Source organism: Filicampus tigris, chromosome 11 (genome assembly GCF_054856515.1).
Source record: "Filicampus tigris isolate MCC_2025a chromosome 11, RoL_Ftig_1.0, whole genome shotgun sequence".
NCBI lineage: Eukaryota > Metazoa > Chordata > Actinopteri > Syngnathiformes > Syngnathidae > Filicampus > Filicampus tigris.
In genome coordinates this window covers 20,167,305-20,190,000 of record NC_141227.1, presented here as the reverse complement: position 1 = coordinate 20,190,000, position 22,696 = coordinate 20,167,305, and the positions used below count along the sequence as shown (strand labels likewise).

At 41.5% G+C, this 22,696-nt stretch overlaps 1 protein-coding gene across 3 annotated transcripts in view; it reads right to left on the bottom strand.

Moving 5' to 3' along the window:
• LOC147140077 (uncharacterized) overlaps positions 1–22,696 on the bottom strand; it is a 104,244-nt gene that overhangs the window by 30,893 nt on the left and 50,655 nt on the right. For 2 of the 3 annotated variants that reach the window (XM_086044725.1, XM_086044726.1), the window contains 3 exons: positions 10,584–11,019; positions 9,449–10,498; positions 9,221–9,377 (listed from right to left, as the gene is read on the bottom strand). In XM_086044725.1, the coding sequence (XP_085900851.1) occupies positions 9,221–9,283 (63 nt within the window). In that variant the 5' untranslated portion in view covers positions 9,284–9,377; positions 9,449–10,498; positions 10,584–11,019. The remainder of the gene's footprint in view (positions 1–9,220; positions 9,378–9,448; positions 10,499–10,583; positions 11,020–22,696) is intronic. The other variant, XM_086044727.1, reaches the window with a different exon arrangement.

Genomic DNA, 22,696 nt, shown 5'->3' with positions numbered 1-22,696 from the left:
AAACATGTAATAACATGGTAACAACATGATAATAACATCGTAATGACGCTGTAAAAATATGCAAGTTATCCAAAAATCATATTCAGCAAAATTAACATGATAAAATTGGACATCTTCGTATCCCATCCCTTGCACACATCTGACTTTTCTCATTCATATTCATGCATAGAATAAGGAAGTAAATACAATGTAAACCTAGTCACAATATAATAAGAAACAAGACATGCTGTAAATAGTGGCCATACTTGCAGCTATGTAATTAGCAATATCAAATTTAGACAACACTTAATGATGACTGTGATGTCAATTAGAGCCCGGACCTCCACAAAGGCCGAACAATCCTAATTTGGATCAGCACCAAAATTGTACGCCTTCATAGCCGCCCACCTCCTGCACATGCTTGAATTTCCCCATTAAGATTCATGCATCTAACCAGGATGTAAATAAAATGTAAATGTAATAAGAATGTAATAGCACTGTGATAACAGTGTAATAAGATGCAAAAAAAAAAAGTGATTATGCTTGCAGCCATTTGCAGAAATGTTGTCAGCAATATCAAATTTAAGCAAAACTTAATGATGGCTGTGATGTCAATTAGTCTGCAGACCTCCACCAAGGCCCAATGATCCTAATTTGGATCAGCACCAAATTGGACGCCTTCTTGCCCACCTCCTGCATATGCCTGAATTTTCTCATTAAAATTCATGCATCTAATATGTAAGTAAGGCGAATGTAATAAGAGAAATAATAGCACTACCTTTTACCGAAATGATCTGAGAAACCTGTTTCACTATATAACAAAGGCACGATTATAAACATGATATTAAACGGGTATAATGCCATACAAACCGTCTATAAATCTGACAATAAACATGTATGAAGTAATGTTAAAGGCTCACTATTTAGCATCTCTGTATTTTTTTTTTTTTTAAACCAGCTGTCACTCTCAGCTGCTACCATCTCAAACAATAAAGGCCCCTACTGTAAAAAAATAAAATAAAACCATCATTGTTTATTAGCTATTACAAGTTGAGGTAGCGCTGGATGCCAGACCACTATTTGGCAAGCGCTCAGATATTCTCACTCTTTATTGCACAATATAAAGTCTTTATAAAGTGTTAACAAGTGAATTCATAATCAGCGTATGAAACCTTTCGAGATGTTGAATAATGGGATTATTTATTACTTGATGTATTTACGCTTATTTAGTGTTTTGGCGTAATCCGGCGAGGTCGCAAAAATGACGACTTCCTTGGCGGAGGTATACCGTAAATCAGACGGGAATATATTTAACAATATGTCTGTTTATTATTACATTATGGGATGGTGTAAAATACTTGTTGTGCGCTTTTACAGCACCCCAAAAATAGAATAATAAATATTCAGCTGTACCTAATGTTGCGGCCGGCCTGTGCCTCCACACGGATATTGATGGTTTCCGGCACCGGCGCGCACGCACGCGGCCACAAATACACACTGGGGAGGTCAGCCACTCTTGAGATCTACTTAATCTGTGATCAGATAAACTACAATAAAGCCAAGCCGGGCAATGGGGGGCTATTATGAATGACGTGGATGTCGCTCAAGCGGCGGCGCGCGCACGCTCGCCCGTGCAACAAACACACACGTATACACAAAGGCGGCCCCCTCACACTCTTATTTGACTTTGTGTGTGCTTCGCTGGGTTTATTATGACAGGCTGAGCGGCGGGGAGGGAATTAAACTGTTAAGCAGACATCAGAGGCAGTCTAATGTTTAATGCAGGAGCCGGGGCATGTGCTGACTGATAATGAATACAAACAGGCCAACGTCTTATTTGTTGTGCTTTTCATTGGGAGCGACTGGGGTGCTTGACATCCACAGCTAATGTACTGTACGGAGGCCATTGTTCAATCCCGTCACCCCTCCTCCCTTTCCTCCGCCGCCATATCTCTTTCTGTTTTTTTTTTTTTTTTTTTTTTTTGTGCGTGCGTGTGTGTGTGTGTGTTTTTTTTTTTTTGTTTTTTTTCCAGCGCACTTGTCTCCCTTTTATTGTGCTGATTCTTCAAAGCTGCCACTTGTCACCGGTGTCAGCCGCCGTCGCCGCCGATGACCGGGCCCGACGTCGTCGTAATTCCCCGCTTCTATCTCCATTGCGATAATGTGTTGATGGGACGCGGTAATAGTTGTTAAAAGGTCACCCAGTGTGCCGTAATTGGCTCTTTCATACTCCACTACGTTTACTACGACAGAAGGCACGACCTCGCTGGCAGAGATGGTAAATATGCCATTTTGAGGCTGTAATTATAAGCCAGCGCAGCCTTCCCGGATCTCCTCCTTTGACCCCTTCGCCTCCCCGCACGCTCACTTTGGAGACGGACCGCCAGTTGGCAAGCATTCTGCACCAATAAGCTCCAATTTAAAAATAAAAACACAACCTAATTAAATAAAAGCCGGCAGACTGTTTATTACGATGTGTTTTGATAATCTTACAAACTTGCGCGTATACTTGCGCAAACAATTTAATCACTGATTTTACATTGTGACAGCCCAGGGAATAAAGTGTAATTTTTTTTTTATTTTTTTTTCCCCCAACCACAGCAGCTTCCACTACTGTCCTTAATTAGGTAGAAACACAATAATTAAGTGGAAAATATGATTTATGTTACTTGGGCATTAGGTGTTAAGTTGAATCAATGGAGTAATTAATACAGTCATACAAAAGGGGGCCTATGTGCGTAAGAGGCGTAATTGCACTAATCACGCAAACAGTAAACACATGCATGAGAACATCGCTGGGATTAATTCCCGACAAAATAATGAAAAAAATAAATAAAAAAACGCCACGGTGAAACTATAATTTCATGTCGGTGTTGCTGATTCACTTGGAATGCTCTGGAAATTTGGACTAATTAAAGCACGCATCAATGTAACTGCACAGATCAAAAGCGGACAGAAAAATATTCTACTAGTGATGCTGTTTTGTTTGAAGCCAAATAAAATGTCAATCTTAAAATGAATTTAATGAATAAAACATTGTTATGTTAGTATATTCATTTTTTATGAGCTCTATGTGTAGCTCAAGAAAGAATTTTAGGGGGGATTTGATTCTATTTTGTAATTTTAATGCTATTTTTTTTTTTTAAATGAAAAACACCAAAATAACAATTAAAATGATATATGTGTGATTCAAATCATATCGTGTATTATTTATTAATATATTACACTTTCTATTGTATAGCTTCATTTATTTTCAATTTTTTAAAAAAAGACAAATTTGGGGATATGGTTTTCATTGGAATGTCCCATTAATCTTAAAATCTTATCACATTTGCATATCTTAAAATCCCCAAATTTTATATGATGTACAGGTAGTAAATTTTGATTCAATATTTTTTGCTAGATAATAAAAATTTTGGAACGATATGGTTTTCAATGGACATTGACATGATTTCAATTTAGTACTACAGTATATGTAAAATTTGCAAATGTGCATATCTAAAAAAAAAACTTATTTCTGAACATTGTTTTTGTTTGATATTTTTCTGATTAGGATTAAAAACATGGATGTTTTTCAATGGCGTGCGACATTATATTTAAACTTCAAATCAAATCAAAGTATTTTTGCATAATTTATATGCTGCATTGTATGTTTTTCTGGATATGAAATTTTGGGGGGAAAGTTACGTGGTTGTCATTGGGCAACATCTTTGTTTTTGTTTCGTAAAACATTTGCATATCTCGTGTAAAATCGAAATACTTTCACACTATTTAAATTCTGTGTTTGATATTTTCGAAATATTTTCATACGAACAAAAACATCAGAAGGTACATGGTTTTCACGAAACAGTGAAGCTATCGTCATTGCATACCCATTCCAACAGATTGTGGTATTTTTTTTTAATGAACAAAAAAAATTAGATGTGCTTTTCATTAGACAGCTACATAATTTTAATTTCATGTACTATTTATCCGTTTAAAATCAAAATATTTGTATGATTTCTGTAATTATGATATTATAATTTGAGGAGATGCAGCCTTTAAGGAGTCATCCCCCATAGCACACAGGTTGCCTCTATTAACGGACGCCGTCTTTGCTCCATATTGCCTGATTTTTCTTTTTTTTTTTTTCTTCTTTATCCAATATGCCCGACAAGCTGTCCGTGATCAAACCTGATATTGCTGCTGTTGAACGACGTGTCACAAACATTTCATGTATTAAAGTCAATATTCAGCATGTGATGCGAGGGAGGGGCGGGGGGAGGGCGGAGGGGAGGGTGGGGGGTGCTGCGAGGTTTAAGGGGATACAGATCCATAGCACCTCCCTGTGGCACTGACCATCTTATTATGAGGCGTGACTCGCCGCTCCGTGTCTCCATATCTCATCCACTTTTATCCACCTTGGAGAATTTATTTATTTATTTATTTTTTTTTTTAGTCAAGAGATCCTTTTGAATTACAAAAGCATCCCGACAACAGGGGGGGGAAGAAAAAAAAAAACATGAGCGAGTGCTTATTTGAGGAAACTTATCATCCAGTCAGACAATATATGCTCCCCTATTGAAAAGTGCTGCCATCACTGTAACGTGGTTATGGTAACTGCTCGGGCTGAAGTCGCCAAATCTTATTGTAAAATCTCCTACGATATCATAATAACGCTCCGAAGCGGGGGCAGCAGAGTTTGACAATAATATATCTGTGGAAATCTAACCACCCCCCACCGCACCCCAATTCCTCCCAAATACCCCCCCCCCCCCAACACCCCCTCCTCATCCTCCTCCTCTGTGCAGATCCTCAGCGAGAGGCACATCAGAGGAGACATTTGCGCTTTATGAAGTGCATTCATTTGGCCATTTGCCATGTTTCCTCACCAGAGGACGGCGATGATGAATGAGAGAAGAGAAGAAGCAGATTTTCTCTCCCACCTCTCGGCGCTCCCCTGTGATTACTAATACAGAGCCCCTGCAACCTCCCACACTATATGAAAACTGTAGGCTTGCTCTCATATCCCGGGTAATCCGCAATTTCCCAGAATCATTAAACTGAGACTAGCATCTCTGATGGCTGGCGATACTTGACATATTATGATTATTATCATAGCAACACCTTGTTGTTCCCCGGCAAGTGGCGGCGGGTCGCCTGAAAATCGATGTGGAAGACTGGCATAATAGCCTTTCTACATTGATGCCTTTGACAATAAAAGCCGCCCTTTGCTATGTGTAAGACAAATCACTTCAACATCAGTCCTCCTCTGATTTTTACTTTCTATTTTTTTGGGGGGGTGGGGGGGTGATGGTAGCTAAACAAACACCTCCGGAGCGAGACGGCGTGACGAATGGAAAGTTTGCAGTTGGGATGCAAACTTTTAAGCGCTACCTGTTTTTCATCCCGTGACATGAAATCAGCTCGTGGCGTCGTGCTCGGATGCAAAAGGAAGCCTTTGGCGCCTCCTCGGCTCCGATGTAAACTTATTTGCATTAATGTGAAACACTGACATGAATATGTATAGTCGGAAAAGTTTTGAGAGGGGCGGTGAACGCCCCCCAAACGCTCGAAAAGTTAGTCGCGCTTTGCAAAAGACATTTCATAGTTATGATGTGAGGACAGTGTGTTTTCGCGACAACACAGTGAAACCCGGTACTTACCGCATGGATGTGAGGAAACGCCCTCCATGGCGCACACTCTTCTAGTTTATAGAAGAGTCTCTTTTTTAAAACGAAAACTATGAATTGATTACTTGTTTATTAATTCGTTAATAGAGAATTTGAGATTTTTTTTGGTCAATTCTTATGCAAATTATTGTGAAATTTTGTACAAAATCCTACTAAATTCTAATCAAATCAAGCTAATGAAGGCTAAACATAAAAACCGTCTTTCCTTTTTGCTACATTTTTGTTTGACAATGCAACTATATTTTCATGAGTTTGAGCTAATGGGGATTATGGGCAAATTGTTTTTTTTATTCTCATTAGGTAAAACGTTAAAGTTGTAAAAGAGTTGTCATTACAAAATTTTAGTCAGTTTTTGTAGAAAATAACACTAAACTCTTACCAGATTAGGCTAATGTTGACTGTGGTCAAGTTTATTCTCATTGGGTAAAAGTAGTTGGTGTTTTTTTTTTTTTTTTGCTTCATTTTTGTAATTTTCTTCTTTTTTTTTTTCAATTTAAAAAAAAACCTCAATTTTCATCAGATTCGTCTACAGTAAAGCTTATCAGTTTTCTCTTTTTATCAAACTAAGTTCTCCTGAAATTAGTCTTCTAAAGACTAAGTAGCGCCGAGTGTGCTCTAACTTGGTGTACGAATAGCATGAAAAAAAGAAAGTTACTGAAAGTTTAATCTGGTTAAAAGCTATATTGACACGGATTGCTTATCTTGCATTGATTGCCAGGCTTGCGTGTTCACGTGTTGTCTTGTGCGCAGAGGCTGTGATAAAACATCGCGGCGCTCAACATTGCCATAATTCAATTTGACTCTTTTCCATCCCCTGCTGGAACCAACGTTCCCTCTGACCGTAAGTGCCTGGAAGTGGAGGCGAGCTGAACCACTGCGGGCCGGCGCGCTATGGAAACACTCAAACTTCCAAATGCATCATTTACTCCGCACTCACTTTACTGATTATTAATGCCGCCCCGAGGTGAAAGGGATGGAATTCACAAACTTTGAAATGCTGAATCCAGAGTATTCAAGTCCGCCGCTACTGTGACGGTGAGAAGCCGGGGAAATTTATGTTGGAGGAAGAAAAATGTATGTTCAGCGGATCAAGTCCAAAGCTAACATATTATCTTTTGCTATGCCCTCCCCTTCATGGCCTCAGTCGCTTCTAGCGTGTAATTCGCTGACATGAGGAGAGAAAAGCGAAGCTTCTCTCTCCTCCGCGCCACGGGTAATATCATCTCAGCACCACTATAAATAACACTGGTGACTGTAGTAATTATAATGTATTCTATTAGTGTAGTGCCACCTTAACTTATATCTTGAAAGTTTTCAGATGTAGCTTGGTCGATTTGACTTATATCTTGAAAGTTTTCGGAGGTAGCTCGGTCGATTTTTTTTTGTTTTTGCTTTACATTGCGAGGCAAGGATATTGACATGCCGCTGTTCAACAGACTGTCAAACATTCAACAAGAAAATGAAAACACCCTCAAGGAGCAATGCCGCAAATGCTAACGCAGCAGGCCCCACTCAGCGACGGTGTGAACAGTGATTCGATTATTTTTTTTCTTTTCTTTCGAAAGACCCTGAATGGGATAAGCTATATACAGAAGAAAAGGATGGATGAATATTTACAAACCCCAAGTATGAAACTATTCAGGGCAAAATGTTGTCGTTTTTATGTCTAAAATGGCCAACACAAATTTTTCAAGTCCCAGAAAGCAAAATCAACAGCTGGCATTGGTGTCCCGGCGGTAGAGTCATTAGTGCCCGTGGAACTCCGAGGAATCCATTTGAAGCGGCCATTTATTTATTTATTTATTTTTTTACACATTAGGGAATTTGGAATTTTACATAAACGTGCCAAATTGTTGTCATAAAAGCCAAGCTGGTTCATCAGAGTTTGTTGGTATGATAGCCTACTGGAACATTTATGGGTTGGTGAATTATAGTAATGGATTACAGTCGTTTTACGGTGTTCCGATGTGAAATCGCTTTTCTTCTTTGGCTCTCCTGCAGATTTTGAATACTACCTATGATCACTTATCTTACGGAAATCAAGGTTATTCTAGTTAACAAAAACTAACGAAATAACTTAAACTAAAATTGAAAAAAACCAACCTTTTCATTAATGAAATAAAATAGCGAAAATGCTTTGAAACATTAAAAATTAACTCAAACTTAATGTTACATTTATAAAAACCCGTCAAAACTAACTAACTAAATAACTGTGTGGTGGCCATCAATTTTGTCCTTGGCAATCCGTAGCTACAAAATACAATACAATACAATTTTATTTATACAGCGCATTTCAATAGGAGGAAGGTCAGTTGTTTGAGAAGTGTAGTTGACTTTACTTTATAACACAATATTTTGTGACCGTTGTAACATATTTAATTTCAAATTTTCTTTAAAAATAAAAAAAAATAAAACAAATACTAAAATCAATAAAAACCAAACAAAAACACATTTTTGCTAAAATAAATAAATAAAAACTAGCAAACTAAAAATTAGTTCAAACTGACTGAATTTCAAAAACATAAGTCAAAAATGAAATAATGGAAAAATAACAAAATATCATAACCCTGATAAACGCTAATTTCCATTAGCCTGTCTATGGTGTTTTCTATTGTGCTTTAGCATTAAGCTAAGAGACTTTTTGTTGGAAGAAATTTGGTTTGGTTGAAGATTTTGTTCTTTAGTTGCATTTTAAAGTATGCTTAACATTCTAAAAGGGAGGATTAACGCCCCCCCCCCCCAAACCCCTAAACAATCGTACAGATAGTACAATTTACACGGTCTGATTCAGGAACTAGGGGGAGATTATTGTCAACACAAAAATGGAATCTGAGCATAACGGTCACTCGGAGCGCCATGCACACAGCGGAGAGGTTTCCAAAGAAGCCGGGCACCCTCCTTTTGGAACTTAATGACTAAAAATGTCCGGAGTGAGCTGGGGCATTTTGGCGAGCGATGCCCCCCCTCCACCCACCCCCCAACCCTGAGGGATAGCCGCACTCCTGTCTCTTTTTCGGCATGTGGGTGCGTGCTGGCGACAATTTGGGAGGATGGGTCAGATGAAAGACAACAGAAGGAAAGCGGGATCAAAAGGCACACGCTTTCCTGTCTGGCTGCTTGTTGCGCGGGGGCCATGCATAGTGCATTGGATTGATATCAAGGTCTCTGTACACAGCCCAACATGCAGTGGCCTTATTATTCTTTACTTCAATAACAAAGCCGCCGTCTTCCCCTCTTCTCCTCGCCATCAAAGGCGCCGCTCCCCACAACTGAAGCAACACATCACATACGATGCATTCATCTGCCTTGAAATTTAAATAACCCCTTTGAACGTCGTCTTCGGGATAAAGCCGCGGCCAACTACCGGGCGCTGGTCATCCCGAACGCGGCGCTTTGGTTTCCTCACGCCACATAACTTTTCATAGCGTTCAATCGAAAGGCGTTTTTGCGCCAGCGTAACAGCATTGACTCCCTCGCCCTGCGTGACAATAACTAAGTTGTCCGCATCCATTCCGCGGAGTTATCCACCCGTAGCCCATAAAACCGAAATAACACAGAGGTTTACTCACAGTGAGGGGTGAGACTCGCGCCGGACCCGGGCAGCCATTTGAAGTGACAGGGCCGCCCATCATGCACCTCTAACGGGGTCAGGGGGGCCTTGTGGGGGACTTGATCCAGAGCGAGGCCAAAGGGACCGCCAGGCCTTTAGAGAGGATGGATGGAGCGCTGGTAGGAAGGAAGGACGGCTTGATTACATCATTTTTCAACACAAGGAGAGAGGGAAAAAAAAGAGAGACCTGTAAGGACCTTTGGGCAGCCGGATTGACAGTCGGCCTCTCTGCTAATACATTTTGGAGTGATCTGTCAAAAGGAAGAAATTGTTCTTGTCCAACTGTAAGCGACGCCGAATATGAGAGGGGAAAATCACAACATTTATCAATGTTAGGAGTATAAAGGGGCCATATTATGGAAAATTGAGTTTTTAATGGCTTGTGTACAAATAGTTTGGTCTCTGGAGTGCAGTAGAGTATGAAACTGAACAACCAAGGAAACCTTTTGCAATCCGCCCATTTCAAAAATGTGTTTGTTACATAACAGAGGGCCTAATTTACAAAATAACCACTCTCGCAAAGTGTCTCCACCCATGACACGATGAGCTAGGCTGGGTGAAGATCCAAAGCTGCTTTCCGCCTCCATGAGTTAAAATGCTTTTACGGTATTTATTTATTCTATAGGAATGAAAATAAAAACGGGCTCATTTCAGAGGGAGTTCGAGCCATGATATTTTCCCAAAATGGAAGCATTCAAGCTGAAAGTGCTCTTTGAGACTTTCTTTCAACACTCTGCCGTCTGCTTCCACAAGTAGAAGGCTGGCAGAGACGGCCAAATGCTGGCCGGATTAGCACACATTCACTAGCGAGATCCAGATGGCGAGAGCAAGCCTCCTAAGCATCGTGCAAGAGAAGACGCACACACTTGCTGGTGAGATCTAGCCCGTTTTTACACACACTCGCCGGCAAGATCCAGCCTGCTGTTACGCATACACTTACAGGTGAGATGACAAAAAAAACATCTTACCAAGTGTCGTCCAAGACAAGACGGCCAAACGGCAGCCGGAATGCTACATTCCGTGGCGAGATCCAGTCCACTATCACACACAGTTTCTGGCGAGATCCAGTCTGCTCTTATGTATACACTTATAGGTGAGAAAACAAGAACCAGCTTACCGAGTGTTGTCCAAGAGAAGACGGCCAAACGGTAGCCCAAATGCATACACTCCATGGCGAGATCCAGCCCATTATCACACACAGTTGCTGGCGACATCCAGTCTGCTGTTACGCCTACAACTTACATATGAGATGATGAGACTGGTACACAAACACTCACCGGCGAGATCCAGGTCACTGTTACAGCCCACTGACTGGCACTTACTATACTACCAGGATCCAGCCGACCGTTAAACAGGCAGTCTTCGGTCATCATGGTAATGCAGCAAATAGTCAGAAATAAGATGATTGATTACACAATAAGTAGGATGTCTGGTAACTGTTTTGCATTGTAGAAAAAATGCACAATATGTTAAAAAAAACAAACATGCAGCATTCAAGTGCGACACGGTGACATTTTGGCGGGAACATGTCACAAGTTAATGGCATCCTCCGTGTCAGCGCCGTAACGTAGGTGGCGTTTTTTTTTTTTTCGCCTGCGTCTCTGTCGCGTCGCGGATGCGTTTTGTTTTTGGTGCATTTCCTGAACGTCTACAAATATTCCCCGAAGGCACGCTGCGGTGTGATGTTGCACCACCTGTTTTCAAGGCGTGCTCGCTGGCTCCCCGGGGCCCCTCAACAAATCATCTCGCTTGTTCCTCCTGCGGGGAAACAGACACAGTCACTCCTGGGTTTTGGGTGTCACATCATTGCCGAAAGACGCAAGAGCAAAGTCGACATTTGCGTCCGTCCCGGCAGCGCGTGAGAACAACAAATATTAAGTCCTTTTGGAAATTATGGAAATTCTCTCACCTTTTTGTAACCCCTTACAATACAAAGTGTCTCTTTGATAATAGGAATGATTCGAGAATGAAAGACGAATATTCACACACAAAACTTAATTTTTCTTACCTGTTAGCACATTTCATAGACAAGGCAACTCGATGTGCTTCACACAAGCAAAAGGCACAACACCAATAACCATTTGCAAACAAAACAGCAAGACATTCAAAAGTAAAGCAGAGAAAAGTGCTTAAGAAAATACTAAAAGAACTAAGAATGACATTATTTTAACTAAGTTAAGAAATAAAAAGTAGCTTTCTTAAATTACTAAAAGAATGTACAGTGAAATTGATATAAAAATTCTTCAAAGAATTAGGGGTAAAAAAAAAAAGCATCAATTTTAATCTAGAACTATAAAGCATTTACACTCAGGTCTGACTTCACTTCTGTTGGCAGTTTATTCCATTTGCATGCAGCATAACCGCTAAATGCCCCTTCACCATGTTTACTTTGAACTCTGGGCTCCACTCACTGACGCGAGTCTGCAGACCACAGAGCCCTAATGGGTTTATATACAATCAGCATTTCTTTGATGTATTCAGGATCCAAACCATTAACTGATTTATAAACCAGTAGCAGAATTTTAAAACGCTACAACTGAGCCCAGTGTAAAGTTCGACAAGTTTGAATTTGAAGTACGTGTAATGTCACATTCTTACATTCTCACTCGAGGTGGATCCGTGAGAGGGGAAAGCTGCGTCTTTTTCTTCTTAGAAAATGTTGGCAATACAATAAATTTTATTTTATACCACAGCTGTAATGCTAACACGGCAACCCATTTCATGGTAGCTCATGTTGGATCAAAATCTTGGCGCATCGTCCTGGGACAAATCCTCAACACAATGCACTGGGTAAGCTATTTCCCCAATTTGGGTTACTTTTAACAGTTTTAAGAGTGTTCAATATAGAAGTAAACTGAGTTAAGGTCTGGGTCATAGAACAAATTCAACTTTCAAGCTAAGGTACCACTATTTCTATTGGGTAAATTCCAACGGGAAGAATGTTTGAAATCCAGACAAGTCGGAGGTCGCCCAATGTTTTGGAACTGATTGTTTTGGACCACTGTATCTGGATGATGTACTGTGATGTATTCCATCGGTTAAAGTACAGGTACCGCTATTCGATGCTTTCTTTGGCATCGCTCGCAATTCCCATTCCGTTGAGACGATCGTAATTTTCCTCACATTCCCTGAAACCTGTCGTCCCCTTCAAGCGTTTTTTTTTTTTTTTAAATTTTTTTTTTTAGGTGCGGTTTGCCTAAATAGTTGGACGTGACCGTCTCCAAAACAGATGATTCAAAGTGCATCGGCACCACACCCTCGCATGGGTCACGCATCGCGCTCTCAGCAGTGCGTGCACCACGACTGACCTGGATTCGCAGTCCTGTTCTCAATCAGCGTCTCCCTCCAAGGTTATTGGCCAAAATCCAAAGGTTGTTCTGGGATTCCAGTTCATCAGCGGCGCAGGCATGTGGAGTTAATAATTTGCAGCGTGTTTTACAGCTGTTACACAATGGACACTGTGTAAAAACTCCTACGACAAGGTGGCCTCCGAGCTCGCCGCTTTTACAACTCGACTGCGGATGACGGAACGAGTAAAAAGAAAGTTATTCACGCAAAGTCAACGTGGCGGCGTGTCACAGTGTGTTCCTCGCAAAATCGTTTTGGGTGGGGCTGTGACGGGAAGGTTCCCCGAGACAAATTTGGGTGGATTTTACTTTGTTTCCTTTCACGGGGTGCGAGAAAGCAGCGGCCGGATCGAGACGTCGGCCGTGCCCAACATCTGCTTCAAGCATCGCCAAATTGTGGCAGTTAAAAGGCGCAAGTTGGCTCTCACGTCACGCTCGCATGCGGCACCGAAAGGGACAGGTCGTTAGGTACACCTGCAAAATGAAACAACTGTGAAAAAAGGAAGGAAAGGAAATCAGCTTGAATACGTTCGAAATAATAATAATGTCAGATGGATTGAGTTTGCAGCGGTGCAGGGCTGCCATGCTTCCTATCCAGGCTGAGTGGCCTTGGGATTTATTTGAGGTGAGGCATTTATTAGAGAGGAGCTCTTTACACACATAGTCATATGCGTGAAAAAAATGTAATTCAAAGGGGAAATACGACAACATGGATTAAAGCATTTCATGCATAGCATTCAAGATTTTACCTTCTAATACAGTTGTGCAATTATAAAGTTGTATTGAACTACATTATACTGTCAGACTGAATGACCTCAAGATATAAAACACCACCACGGTGTTAATTTGATAGGAGGTGGTTACGACAGCATGCACATTACAGCAAATCAAGATGTAAAACACCACTCCTGTATTTATTTGCAAATTATACTTTAAAAAAAAAAATCTTAGTCTTACCGTATATTGGTAAAGTAGTCAAATAAAGCAAACTTTACTTGATAATTCAATTAAAATGTTTTGCATAAAAAGTTGAATAGAAATTTTATCTAAATAAATGTTTAAAAATAAAGGATTCTTCAAGAATAAAACTTGGGCCAGTGATTCCTTCACATACCACCAGAGCGGCACTGTGTACCGCAAGCTATAATTTAATATTACAGCAGCATACTGTGATGATTCGCCCGTATCACGAAATAAACTGTATTTGTATCAATCGGTGAATGGAAAAAAAAGCAAAACACCTCCACTGTGCTCATTTGGATAGAAGTGTTTATTTAAGGTAAGGTTTATATTTGAGAGGAGGCCTTAAAATGTACAACAGGTTCAGACTGAGAGAAAAAGACAAAAAAAAAACAGCACTGAATCAATCTAATAGGAGGTGTTTTTTTCACAAAAGCTGTTTATTAAGACTTTCCACGAATAATATTTACCGGTAATTTGAATAACTTATTTTCATGTGGCATGAAAAAATAAATGTGATTTATGATAATGTATAATATTGAATAATATTTGGGTACACAGTCGTTTTCATGATTTATCAATATCATGACAGAATTGCATTTATTTGAGGTGCGGTCCTTTTTTTTTGAGAGTGTCAATCAAAACTGAACATTTGTTTGATCCAACTCTTGTATTGGATCGCATGAGCAGGTGAACCTAATGTTGTGACTGGTGAGCGTATCCCGTCTCAAGGTCCATGCGGGCAGTAAACATAGTTAAAAATTAAAAATCTCAAGTTTGGCGATGTTTTTTTCTGTTTCTCGCAGAAAATAAAAGCTGTTTACTTATTTACCGCCTGACTCGAAACTGACGTCTATCAACAATGCCTCACTCTCTCTTTTGTGTGTGTGCGTGGAATAATGAATATATTTACAATGTAATTCAGAAGTGCGCTCGCCTCCAGATAGTTGAGCTTCCCCTTCATGCACCTCTGTATTTTATTCAAAGCAGAAGCCTTCTATTACCCAGCCTATCGCTACAGCCCGAGGAGAAACACAGGGTAAAATAGTGACTTAATATTTCATATTGGTTGGATTATTCATCCGCACAAAGACATTTCCCCACTTCCTCCCCGCACGTTGCGACGTCCCATTTTTAATGAGGGCGCCGCAACGTTGAAACTTTTTAAAAATTCAAATATTTTCCTTCCATCTTTAAAGAGCTTATATCTAATGAACTAAGATTTAATTTGGCGTGGCTTAGCATCCATTTGCAGTGCTCCTAATTAGCCATGCAGACCTCGGCGCGTATGAAAATGAAGAGGGCCAAAGCCCAAGTGAAACAAGAATTGGTTCCACTTTAAGTATTAATTGATTGGCTCGGCAGTATCCCTTACACACACACACACACACGTGCACAATGCAGAGCATTCATTTCTCATCAATCTGGCTCTGCTTCATTTGCCTGTCTTCGCCGAGGCACCCCAAGAGAGCCGCGAGCTATCTGCTAGCGGAGCTTAGCATTTGATCACGCGGTGTCAATATCAAACCTCGGGATTACACGCGGCTGTCGTCAATAGCCATAATGGTTTTTACATGCGTTAAGGTTAACTCAGCCATTTCATGTGCGCCGTACCTCCGAGATAATCGCTCTCAAAAAGGGGAGAGAAAAAAAAAAGAGGACTTAAAAATGTCACGCAAACCTCTGCAGACATGGGCTTCCGCGATGATCACACGCTCCACTCGGAGGCTCTTGTTGCATTTTTGACAGCTTATGATTATGGAGGAGACAATTTCCGCTATTCTTCAAGGTCTCGCATTCATACACGCGTGATCAAGATTGTCTGCGCGTCACCAGAGATGCCATTATTGATCATAGCCCCTCATGTAAATTCTCTTAAGTGTTGATTAGGGGAGCGCTTAAGAGTATTCACTGTTGATCCTTTCATTTCAAGTCAGGAGACACTTTTTATTTGCTCTGGGCTGCTCAAAATTTGAACAAAATGACATTTATGAACTCACGTTCATGCTTATTTGGACCTCACCGGCTGTCGGCGTGTCGCTGGGCCAGCTAAAGCCTCTAAAAGTACTGCTAGCTCGTTTTAATCAAGTTCAGGAGAAAACAGAAATCAGTAGTTCAGAAAGAATAACACGCAATAAGCCGTACAGTATAAATGTATGCATGTGTAGGATAATTCTAAACCTATGAAATGAGTCAAAGAACCATAGGTCACGCAAGCTAGCATGCGAGTCAGCATAAGCAGAATTTAGCTCTCTGTGTGTTAGCTCGTATAAACACTACCAACCAAAAATACTGTCAGTAGCCAAAAAAATCATCTGAGCATATATTTACATAACTCCTAAACACTTATCTGTTCAAGCTTTTAAGCATTAGGGATATCTGAAAGAGTAACACACAGTTACAATTACACGTTACAACAGTATAGAAAAGCGCAGTACAGTATCCTTATTTAGTGATATGAACTAATAATTGTCGTATTGAGTTTTAATCAGTAATCAAACAGCATATCTCTACTAGACTCATACAAGTATTCTCACAGGTGGCACAAATACACGGTACTTAAGTAGAAGGACAGATACTTGTGTAAAAACAACAACATAAGCACCGACTCTATTCCTGGCTGAAGTTAATAAAAAGAAAGTCAAGACTAAAATGCTCCGATGTTCAAAAGTAGAAATTTTCATTTTTCTGTCAATTATTTAAATTTTATCCCTATTTTATTAAGCACAGAATACAGAATACAGTACTGCTCGAATTGAGACGAAGTAGAAAAAAGAAGCATGCCGCATGTTCTTGTTTAACAGCTAGCAAGCATTGGCTCGACTAATCTGCTATCAAAATATGTTCCTAAGTTTCGCGAAAGTTGTGAACTGGGTAACAAAAAAAAGTATATCAATTATCTAGATGCAGATACTGTAATTGTTTCCAAATGTGGGAAGTAAAAGTAAAGACAAAAATAAATTCTCCATGTAAAGATACCTGAAAAATCGATGTAAGAATACTAATAAAGTATTTGTGCTTGCTTACTTTGCACCACTGTGCATATTTACTACCTAGTGAAATGCATATGTGTCCACATTTTGTGAATATCTTTTAATCCGACAAAATAATGCTAATACCCTAACAAATAAATTAGATGAAATTAGTCACAATGTATTTGTGCTATATTTTTAGATTTTAATTTTTTTATTTAAGATTACAAAACTACAAATCCCGAAAAAAATTTGGGGATTTTTTTAGTGGAAGTTATTCAAGATTTTCTTGAGGTACAATTAAAAATACATTTGTAGATAAAAGTTTTACAATGTACAGCAATGCTTTGTAGTACATATACTTGCACCAATATACTCATGGTATAATTTTCACAAACTATTGCAATTCTTCTTATACACGCAACTGTACTTATGTCAAAAAGGTTTTTATTATTTGTTTTTTTAAGTCTCGCGGCAGCATATAGAGGGTCAACTGGACAAAAAAGAAAAAATACAAAATAACCACCTTTACGTACTGGAAGCAGGGAAACCACGACAAACAGAATAAGATATAGACTTTTTGAATAAATTCATACAATTTCATGGAATTTAGGCTGTGATTGCAGGTCAGTGATCATGTTTAGGTGAGCAGGGAACGCCATGTTGACCCGTACACAACTTTTACTTTATTACTACTGTACTCCACTAATTGCAAATGAGCGCTAGCTTGACGTTGAAATCGGTCAACTCCAGATCCAACGCTCTGTCCACGGCAAGCCATCTGCGGGAGTCTTGTATTTATTTTTCCCGACATATAATACTCCCTCAACTGTAACGGGTACAAGTGACAGCTACGAAATCTCCCCCCCCCCCCCCCAATGTTGGCGAATGAGGAGCCGCTCTATTAGACACATGATCACATGATGTGGGATTAGTGGACTGGAGTCTTCAAAGCTGCTATTACAACTCCCGAGATGTGATACAGGCCTCCCCGCCGCTCCCTGCAGGGGCGCGTGGCTCTTCCTCAGAGAATTACCTGACACCGGCGTGTCTGCGCGCTGGGAGACGAGCGCCGCCGCTCCGAGTGGAACAGCCGACATCAGTCGGATATGCTCGCGCCATGCTGCGCTGAGCCAACAAGCCTCGCATTTAATCCCACGTGTGTGAGCTGCCATGGTGGCTTTGGCGGGCCCGCATCACAGAAAAGGAGTTTTAGGGTGCTCAGGCTGGAATGATGGGCGATAAAGTGGATTACAGATGGAGAAATGCCATCACCGTTGAATAGGGGAGACGGCTTCCAAATGTTAATCGTCGATTCACTTTTAGGTAATCACGCTTGTATAAGCTCCGCTTGGCGGAATTAGGGTGGAGAAGCTTTTCCGCGTTGGTTATGTTAAGTGTGAGTTTAATAAGGTGGGGCGACAACCACTTAAGTAGGCTTACATACTGTACCATGACTCAGTTGACTTTCATTTGTTCTGTAAACAAGGTTGGAACGCAATTTACTGGTTCAGTTGATTAAATCAATTTTCCTCTTTGAAATGAATTGAAATGCCACAAATCGATTCCAGCAAATAGAAATCATATAACGATAAAAGAGAATGGGAAAAAAAAAATGGCTTTATGAAGCGTAGTACTGTAGTATTTGTGTGTTGGAGGTGTGCCTTTAAGGGGTGTGGCCCTGGTTGGACCGCGTGTGAGAGTCTTGGCATGAGTTATAGGCTCCAGCAGCTCCTTGCGAGTGTTCTTCTTTTGTATTCGCGTGTAACTGTCTTGGTCAATAGAGGGCTAAAAGGGCATCGGTGACTGTGTCTCGCCTTGCCTACATGCAAAGGCATTACAGTACCTTAATTGCTTTCGTTTTTGTTTTTTTTCCCACTTCACTCAAGTGGCAGCATATACAAGGCTTTCCCGAACCTTACATTTTGGCTTACTACAAAAAACAAGTAATCAACTAATTTACGGTTTGTAACTCAGAAACTTTGTAAGTCGCGTCCCTCGTAAGTCAAGGTACAATTTTATTTACTTACTTAATAAACTGACTTTACTTGCTAAACTTATTAACTTCCCAAATAACCTTACCAATTAACTTTACATATTAACTAACCTAACTAGCTTTATTTACTAAATTGACGTACTAAATTCATTTACTTACTGACTAACCTTACTACGTAACTTTACTTACTAACCTTACTAACAAACTAACTTGACTTACTACCCTCACTAACTTTACTTACCAACCAGCTAACTTAATTACTTACTTACTCGCTTATCTATTTACTTCGGTAAATGGTAACTAGAGCCCATTACAAGTGAATTTGGGCATCATTTATTTGAAAAATGTATTTTAATCAATGCATGTATTCCTTTTGTGACACTAATATTGCTTCTAATTGTTGGAATAGGATACCCGATAATGCGTATTAAATATATAATTAATATGGTAACGAAAAAAAAACAGCACCAGTTACCACTGGCTAGGTGAGAGATGAACAACTACATGAAAATGTATTTTCTATAGGGATTGGCCTGTGAAGAGTAGCACGGCTGAGGGGAAACTCTGGAATACTGATACGGTGAAAATTAAAGTACACATATACGCATATATTAAAAAAAACGCCGTTATAATTGAGAGCACAATGATTCTGGTTTAAGAGCCACCTGAGCCGTTTGAGAGATTTTATAGTGGCCATCCAAGCAAACATTTCACTGGAGTTTTATCACCGTGCTCACCTGTATCGCAACAAAGAAGAAAAATGGAAAATATAAAAGTGGCGGGATGGTGACACAAAAAAAGAAAGAAAGAAAATCAAAAAACAAAACATAATTTTCTGAAGATAAGAAAAAAAAAAAAAAAAAAAAAAAAAAGTGTCTGCATTCTGAACTTGAAGTTACCTTTTCTAAAGCTGAACGCTGGGAATTCGGACCTCCCAGCGCAAACATTAACGGACTGAAATGCAGCTCTGGATGTAACAAAGGAAACAATACCAGGGAAGAGAGCCAAGACGGCAGAGCTGGCACGCCTGTTCCTGGGACCATGGGAATTTGGCTCCCAGAAATAATGGGGTTGAACAAGGCCCAGCACCACTGCTACTGTAGCTGGGAAAATGGTGCACCGCAAGCCAGGCTCCATCCAGGGAGACTTAAAACAGCGGAGAGAGGAGAAGAGAGGAGGGCGGTAGGTGGGAGTCGGGGAGGGGGGCGTGGGGGGACCAAAGAAATGAAATATACAGTGCGGGTTGCACCTCGCAGTGTGCGGTAAGATGAGTAAAATAATACAGGATGGGAGAGTCTTGTCTTGTGTTTGTCCCCTGTAAGTGACTGTAAATCAAAAACATTACCCAGCTTAGTGTGAACATAACACACCGGCGAGCGGGCGGGACGCAAAAATAAAACCATAATAGACGACCGCGTGTAAAAGAGGAGGCGGCGGCGGCGCGTTTGCGCCGTTGGTCAAGGTGGAGGTAAACTAGCGCGCCGTATACGTACGTAAAAGTATCGTACCAGCAAGCCTCTCCAGCCTAATTAGGACAATAAAGGGTTATGGGCTAATGTATGAGTGCCATGCCAAAGCTAATGAATGCCTGGTATACCTTGTTTCCTCCCAAGCGTCCTTGGACTGTCATCTCCAACCTTTTGATGTTGTATCTGATTATCCAGGCAGCGATTAATCATGATTAAGTACGCACTGAAAGTCTCCAAGAGCGAAAGAGTGAGTGGGGGGAGCGGGGTTGCCGGGGGGGGGGGGGGGGGGGATGGGTTTGGCGGCGAGTGTGGGTGGACGTCAGGAAAGTTGCCCAGGTTCGGGCCTCCGTTCTGGGCAACGGCGTCTCCGCCGCGTGCCAAGTGGACACCGATAATGAGACGGCAAAGTCAAAATCACGGCGCTTTTCTAAAGTGCCGTTAAAGGAAGACGCTCGGCATCCAAGCCACGGTTGCGGCGTCCAAGCGCTTAACGCCTCGCGCCTTCTGTGCTCGCAGTCGACTTGGACGCCGCCCGCCCGCCCGCCCCCGCCGCCGCCTCGCCTCGCCTCGCGTGCCCGCCGCTCTCCGACGGCCATTTCGGCATGTTTTGTTGACACGGACGTCGCGAATGTAACGCCGCGCTCTCCAAAAACATTCCGCGCCTTTGATAGCAGTTGATGGAAATATAAATGGCTTGGAGCAGAGCGAAGGTAAGCCACCTATTGGCCTTCATGCATTTCTAATGTAAGCGGCTCACGCGAGGCGCTGGCTTCATTACGCCGAGATGCTGAGTCTTTTGCCAGGAGCTTGCCTTCTCAGCGAATAGATCACCCCTTGTGACCGCCGGGCTCTCTGATACCGTATGCGCCACCTGAAAAGCCGCGGCCGTTTGCCCATGTGCCAAAATAATCAAGTCGAGGCTCGCAAATGGCAGCTCGTGAAAGCATATTAACTATGGGAATAACCCGGCGTGACATGCGGCGCCCGCGTGCATGATCAAATGAGGGCCCGGGAAAAGAGTTTTTCCAGGTACAGTGCTGGCGATGACACCAGCTCAATCATGACTGCAATGCGAGTCGGTGGGGAGGGGGGGGGGGGGGGGGCAGGGTAGCACGATTGGACCTAGCTACAAGGAGTCTTTTTTTTTTTTTTTTTAATGCTTTCTGACCTTTCTCTGTTAATGCATTTAGCATTCGGGCCTCTCTAATGGCTTTCCCAGCATGGTGGAGGCTGTTGCATGAAATGACGCACCAAAGGGTGTAGACCAGAAGTCGGAAATTATTGCCACTATCAATAATATTACTGCTTAAGTGGTCCACTTGGAGTTTAGGCAAATAATACTTCCCTTTCTTACCACCCGGTTGCTCCTCACAGTGAAAAGTACTTTAGGCAATGAGGTCCGAAGTGAGCGGTGGCTCTGGAAACCGCACCGCAGCGTGATGGTTTTCCTGTCAAAGCGTGTTTCTGTTCAACGGACCTCCGATTGGATTTTACGCGGACGATTTATAGTTTCCACCTTGGTGTTTTTCTTCGCTGCTTTTCCATCAAATCTTTCTCCGAGGCCCGAGCCGCCCACGCCGGTATTTCAAGCCTAAATGATGGTAAATGATGTGTTCCGCATGTTGTGCAGGAAAACAAAACAACCCCCGATGACAAAGAATGCACCGCAACTTCACATCTGCCGCTGGAGTGGAAAACGTCCTGACCGCAAACGCATAAATCAGCCGGCGCCTTGCACAATAGAGATGTACGGTGTGTGGAAAAATAAAGCACGGGGGCAGAGTCGGGAGAGCAATGTAGGAAATCAGCATATAATTGTTCGGACATTTTGTCCGCATGTCTCGCTGAGCGCTGCACTTGCGCGCGCGTGCGCCCGCGCACACATAGACGCCGGCTTTGAAATGCGGATCCAAAGCCCGCGCACTTCCCTGAATCGCTGAACACCCTCAGGACACACGCTGGCCTTTGCGGAGGTGGAAGCCAAATATGAGTGCGAGAAGATGAAGAAGCGTCCCGGCCTATCGTCTGTTCCTGCTAGGTGTTGGCTGCCAATAAATATTTCATTTTGGAACAAAACAAATAACTTGACATCATTCCTCACCCTCTTGTCTAAGGAGCGGCGTGACCGAGTGGCCGATTTAACGCATGGCGGGAGTCACGGGCACGTGCACGCGTAGACCCCCGGGTGCTCGAGCGCCTGCCCTTTTTGCCCTGGATGGGAAAAGTACCCTAACTGCTGTAGCCCATTTTTCTCCATTCACTGATAATTATCAAAATAAAAACATTAAAATAAAAAAAATAAAAATAAAAATCACCCTCTCTATAATCGATACCCCCAAAAGTGCCCCTCCCTCCCTCAACTCCTCCACCAGTGGTGGAGGCCCTGATATTTATATATATATATATATATATATATTATATAATATAAGTTAAGCAGCAAAATGCACTCGTTTTTAGCTATCTCTGAGGGTGGCAATTTTGTCTTCTGTCGACATCACAACTGCTCACAACGACCAATCACGGCTGACCTGTTTTCTGAATCTGAGCCGTGATATAAAAAAAAAATATGTTTGGGTTGACTTCCGCTTTAGGAGCAAAACAGAATGACATTTGCCATTCAATTAGCAGCCTGATGTTGTTATTAAATGTTATATAAATGTTATTTTCGGACCTGATGTTTGAAGCAGATAT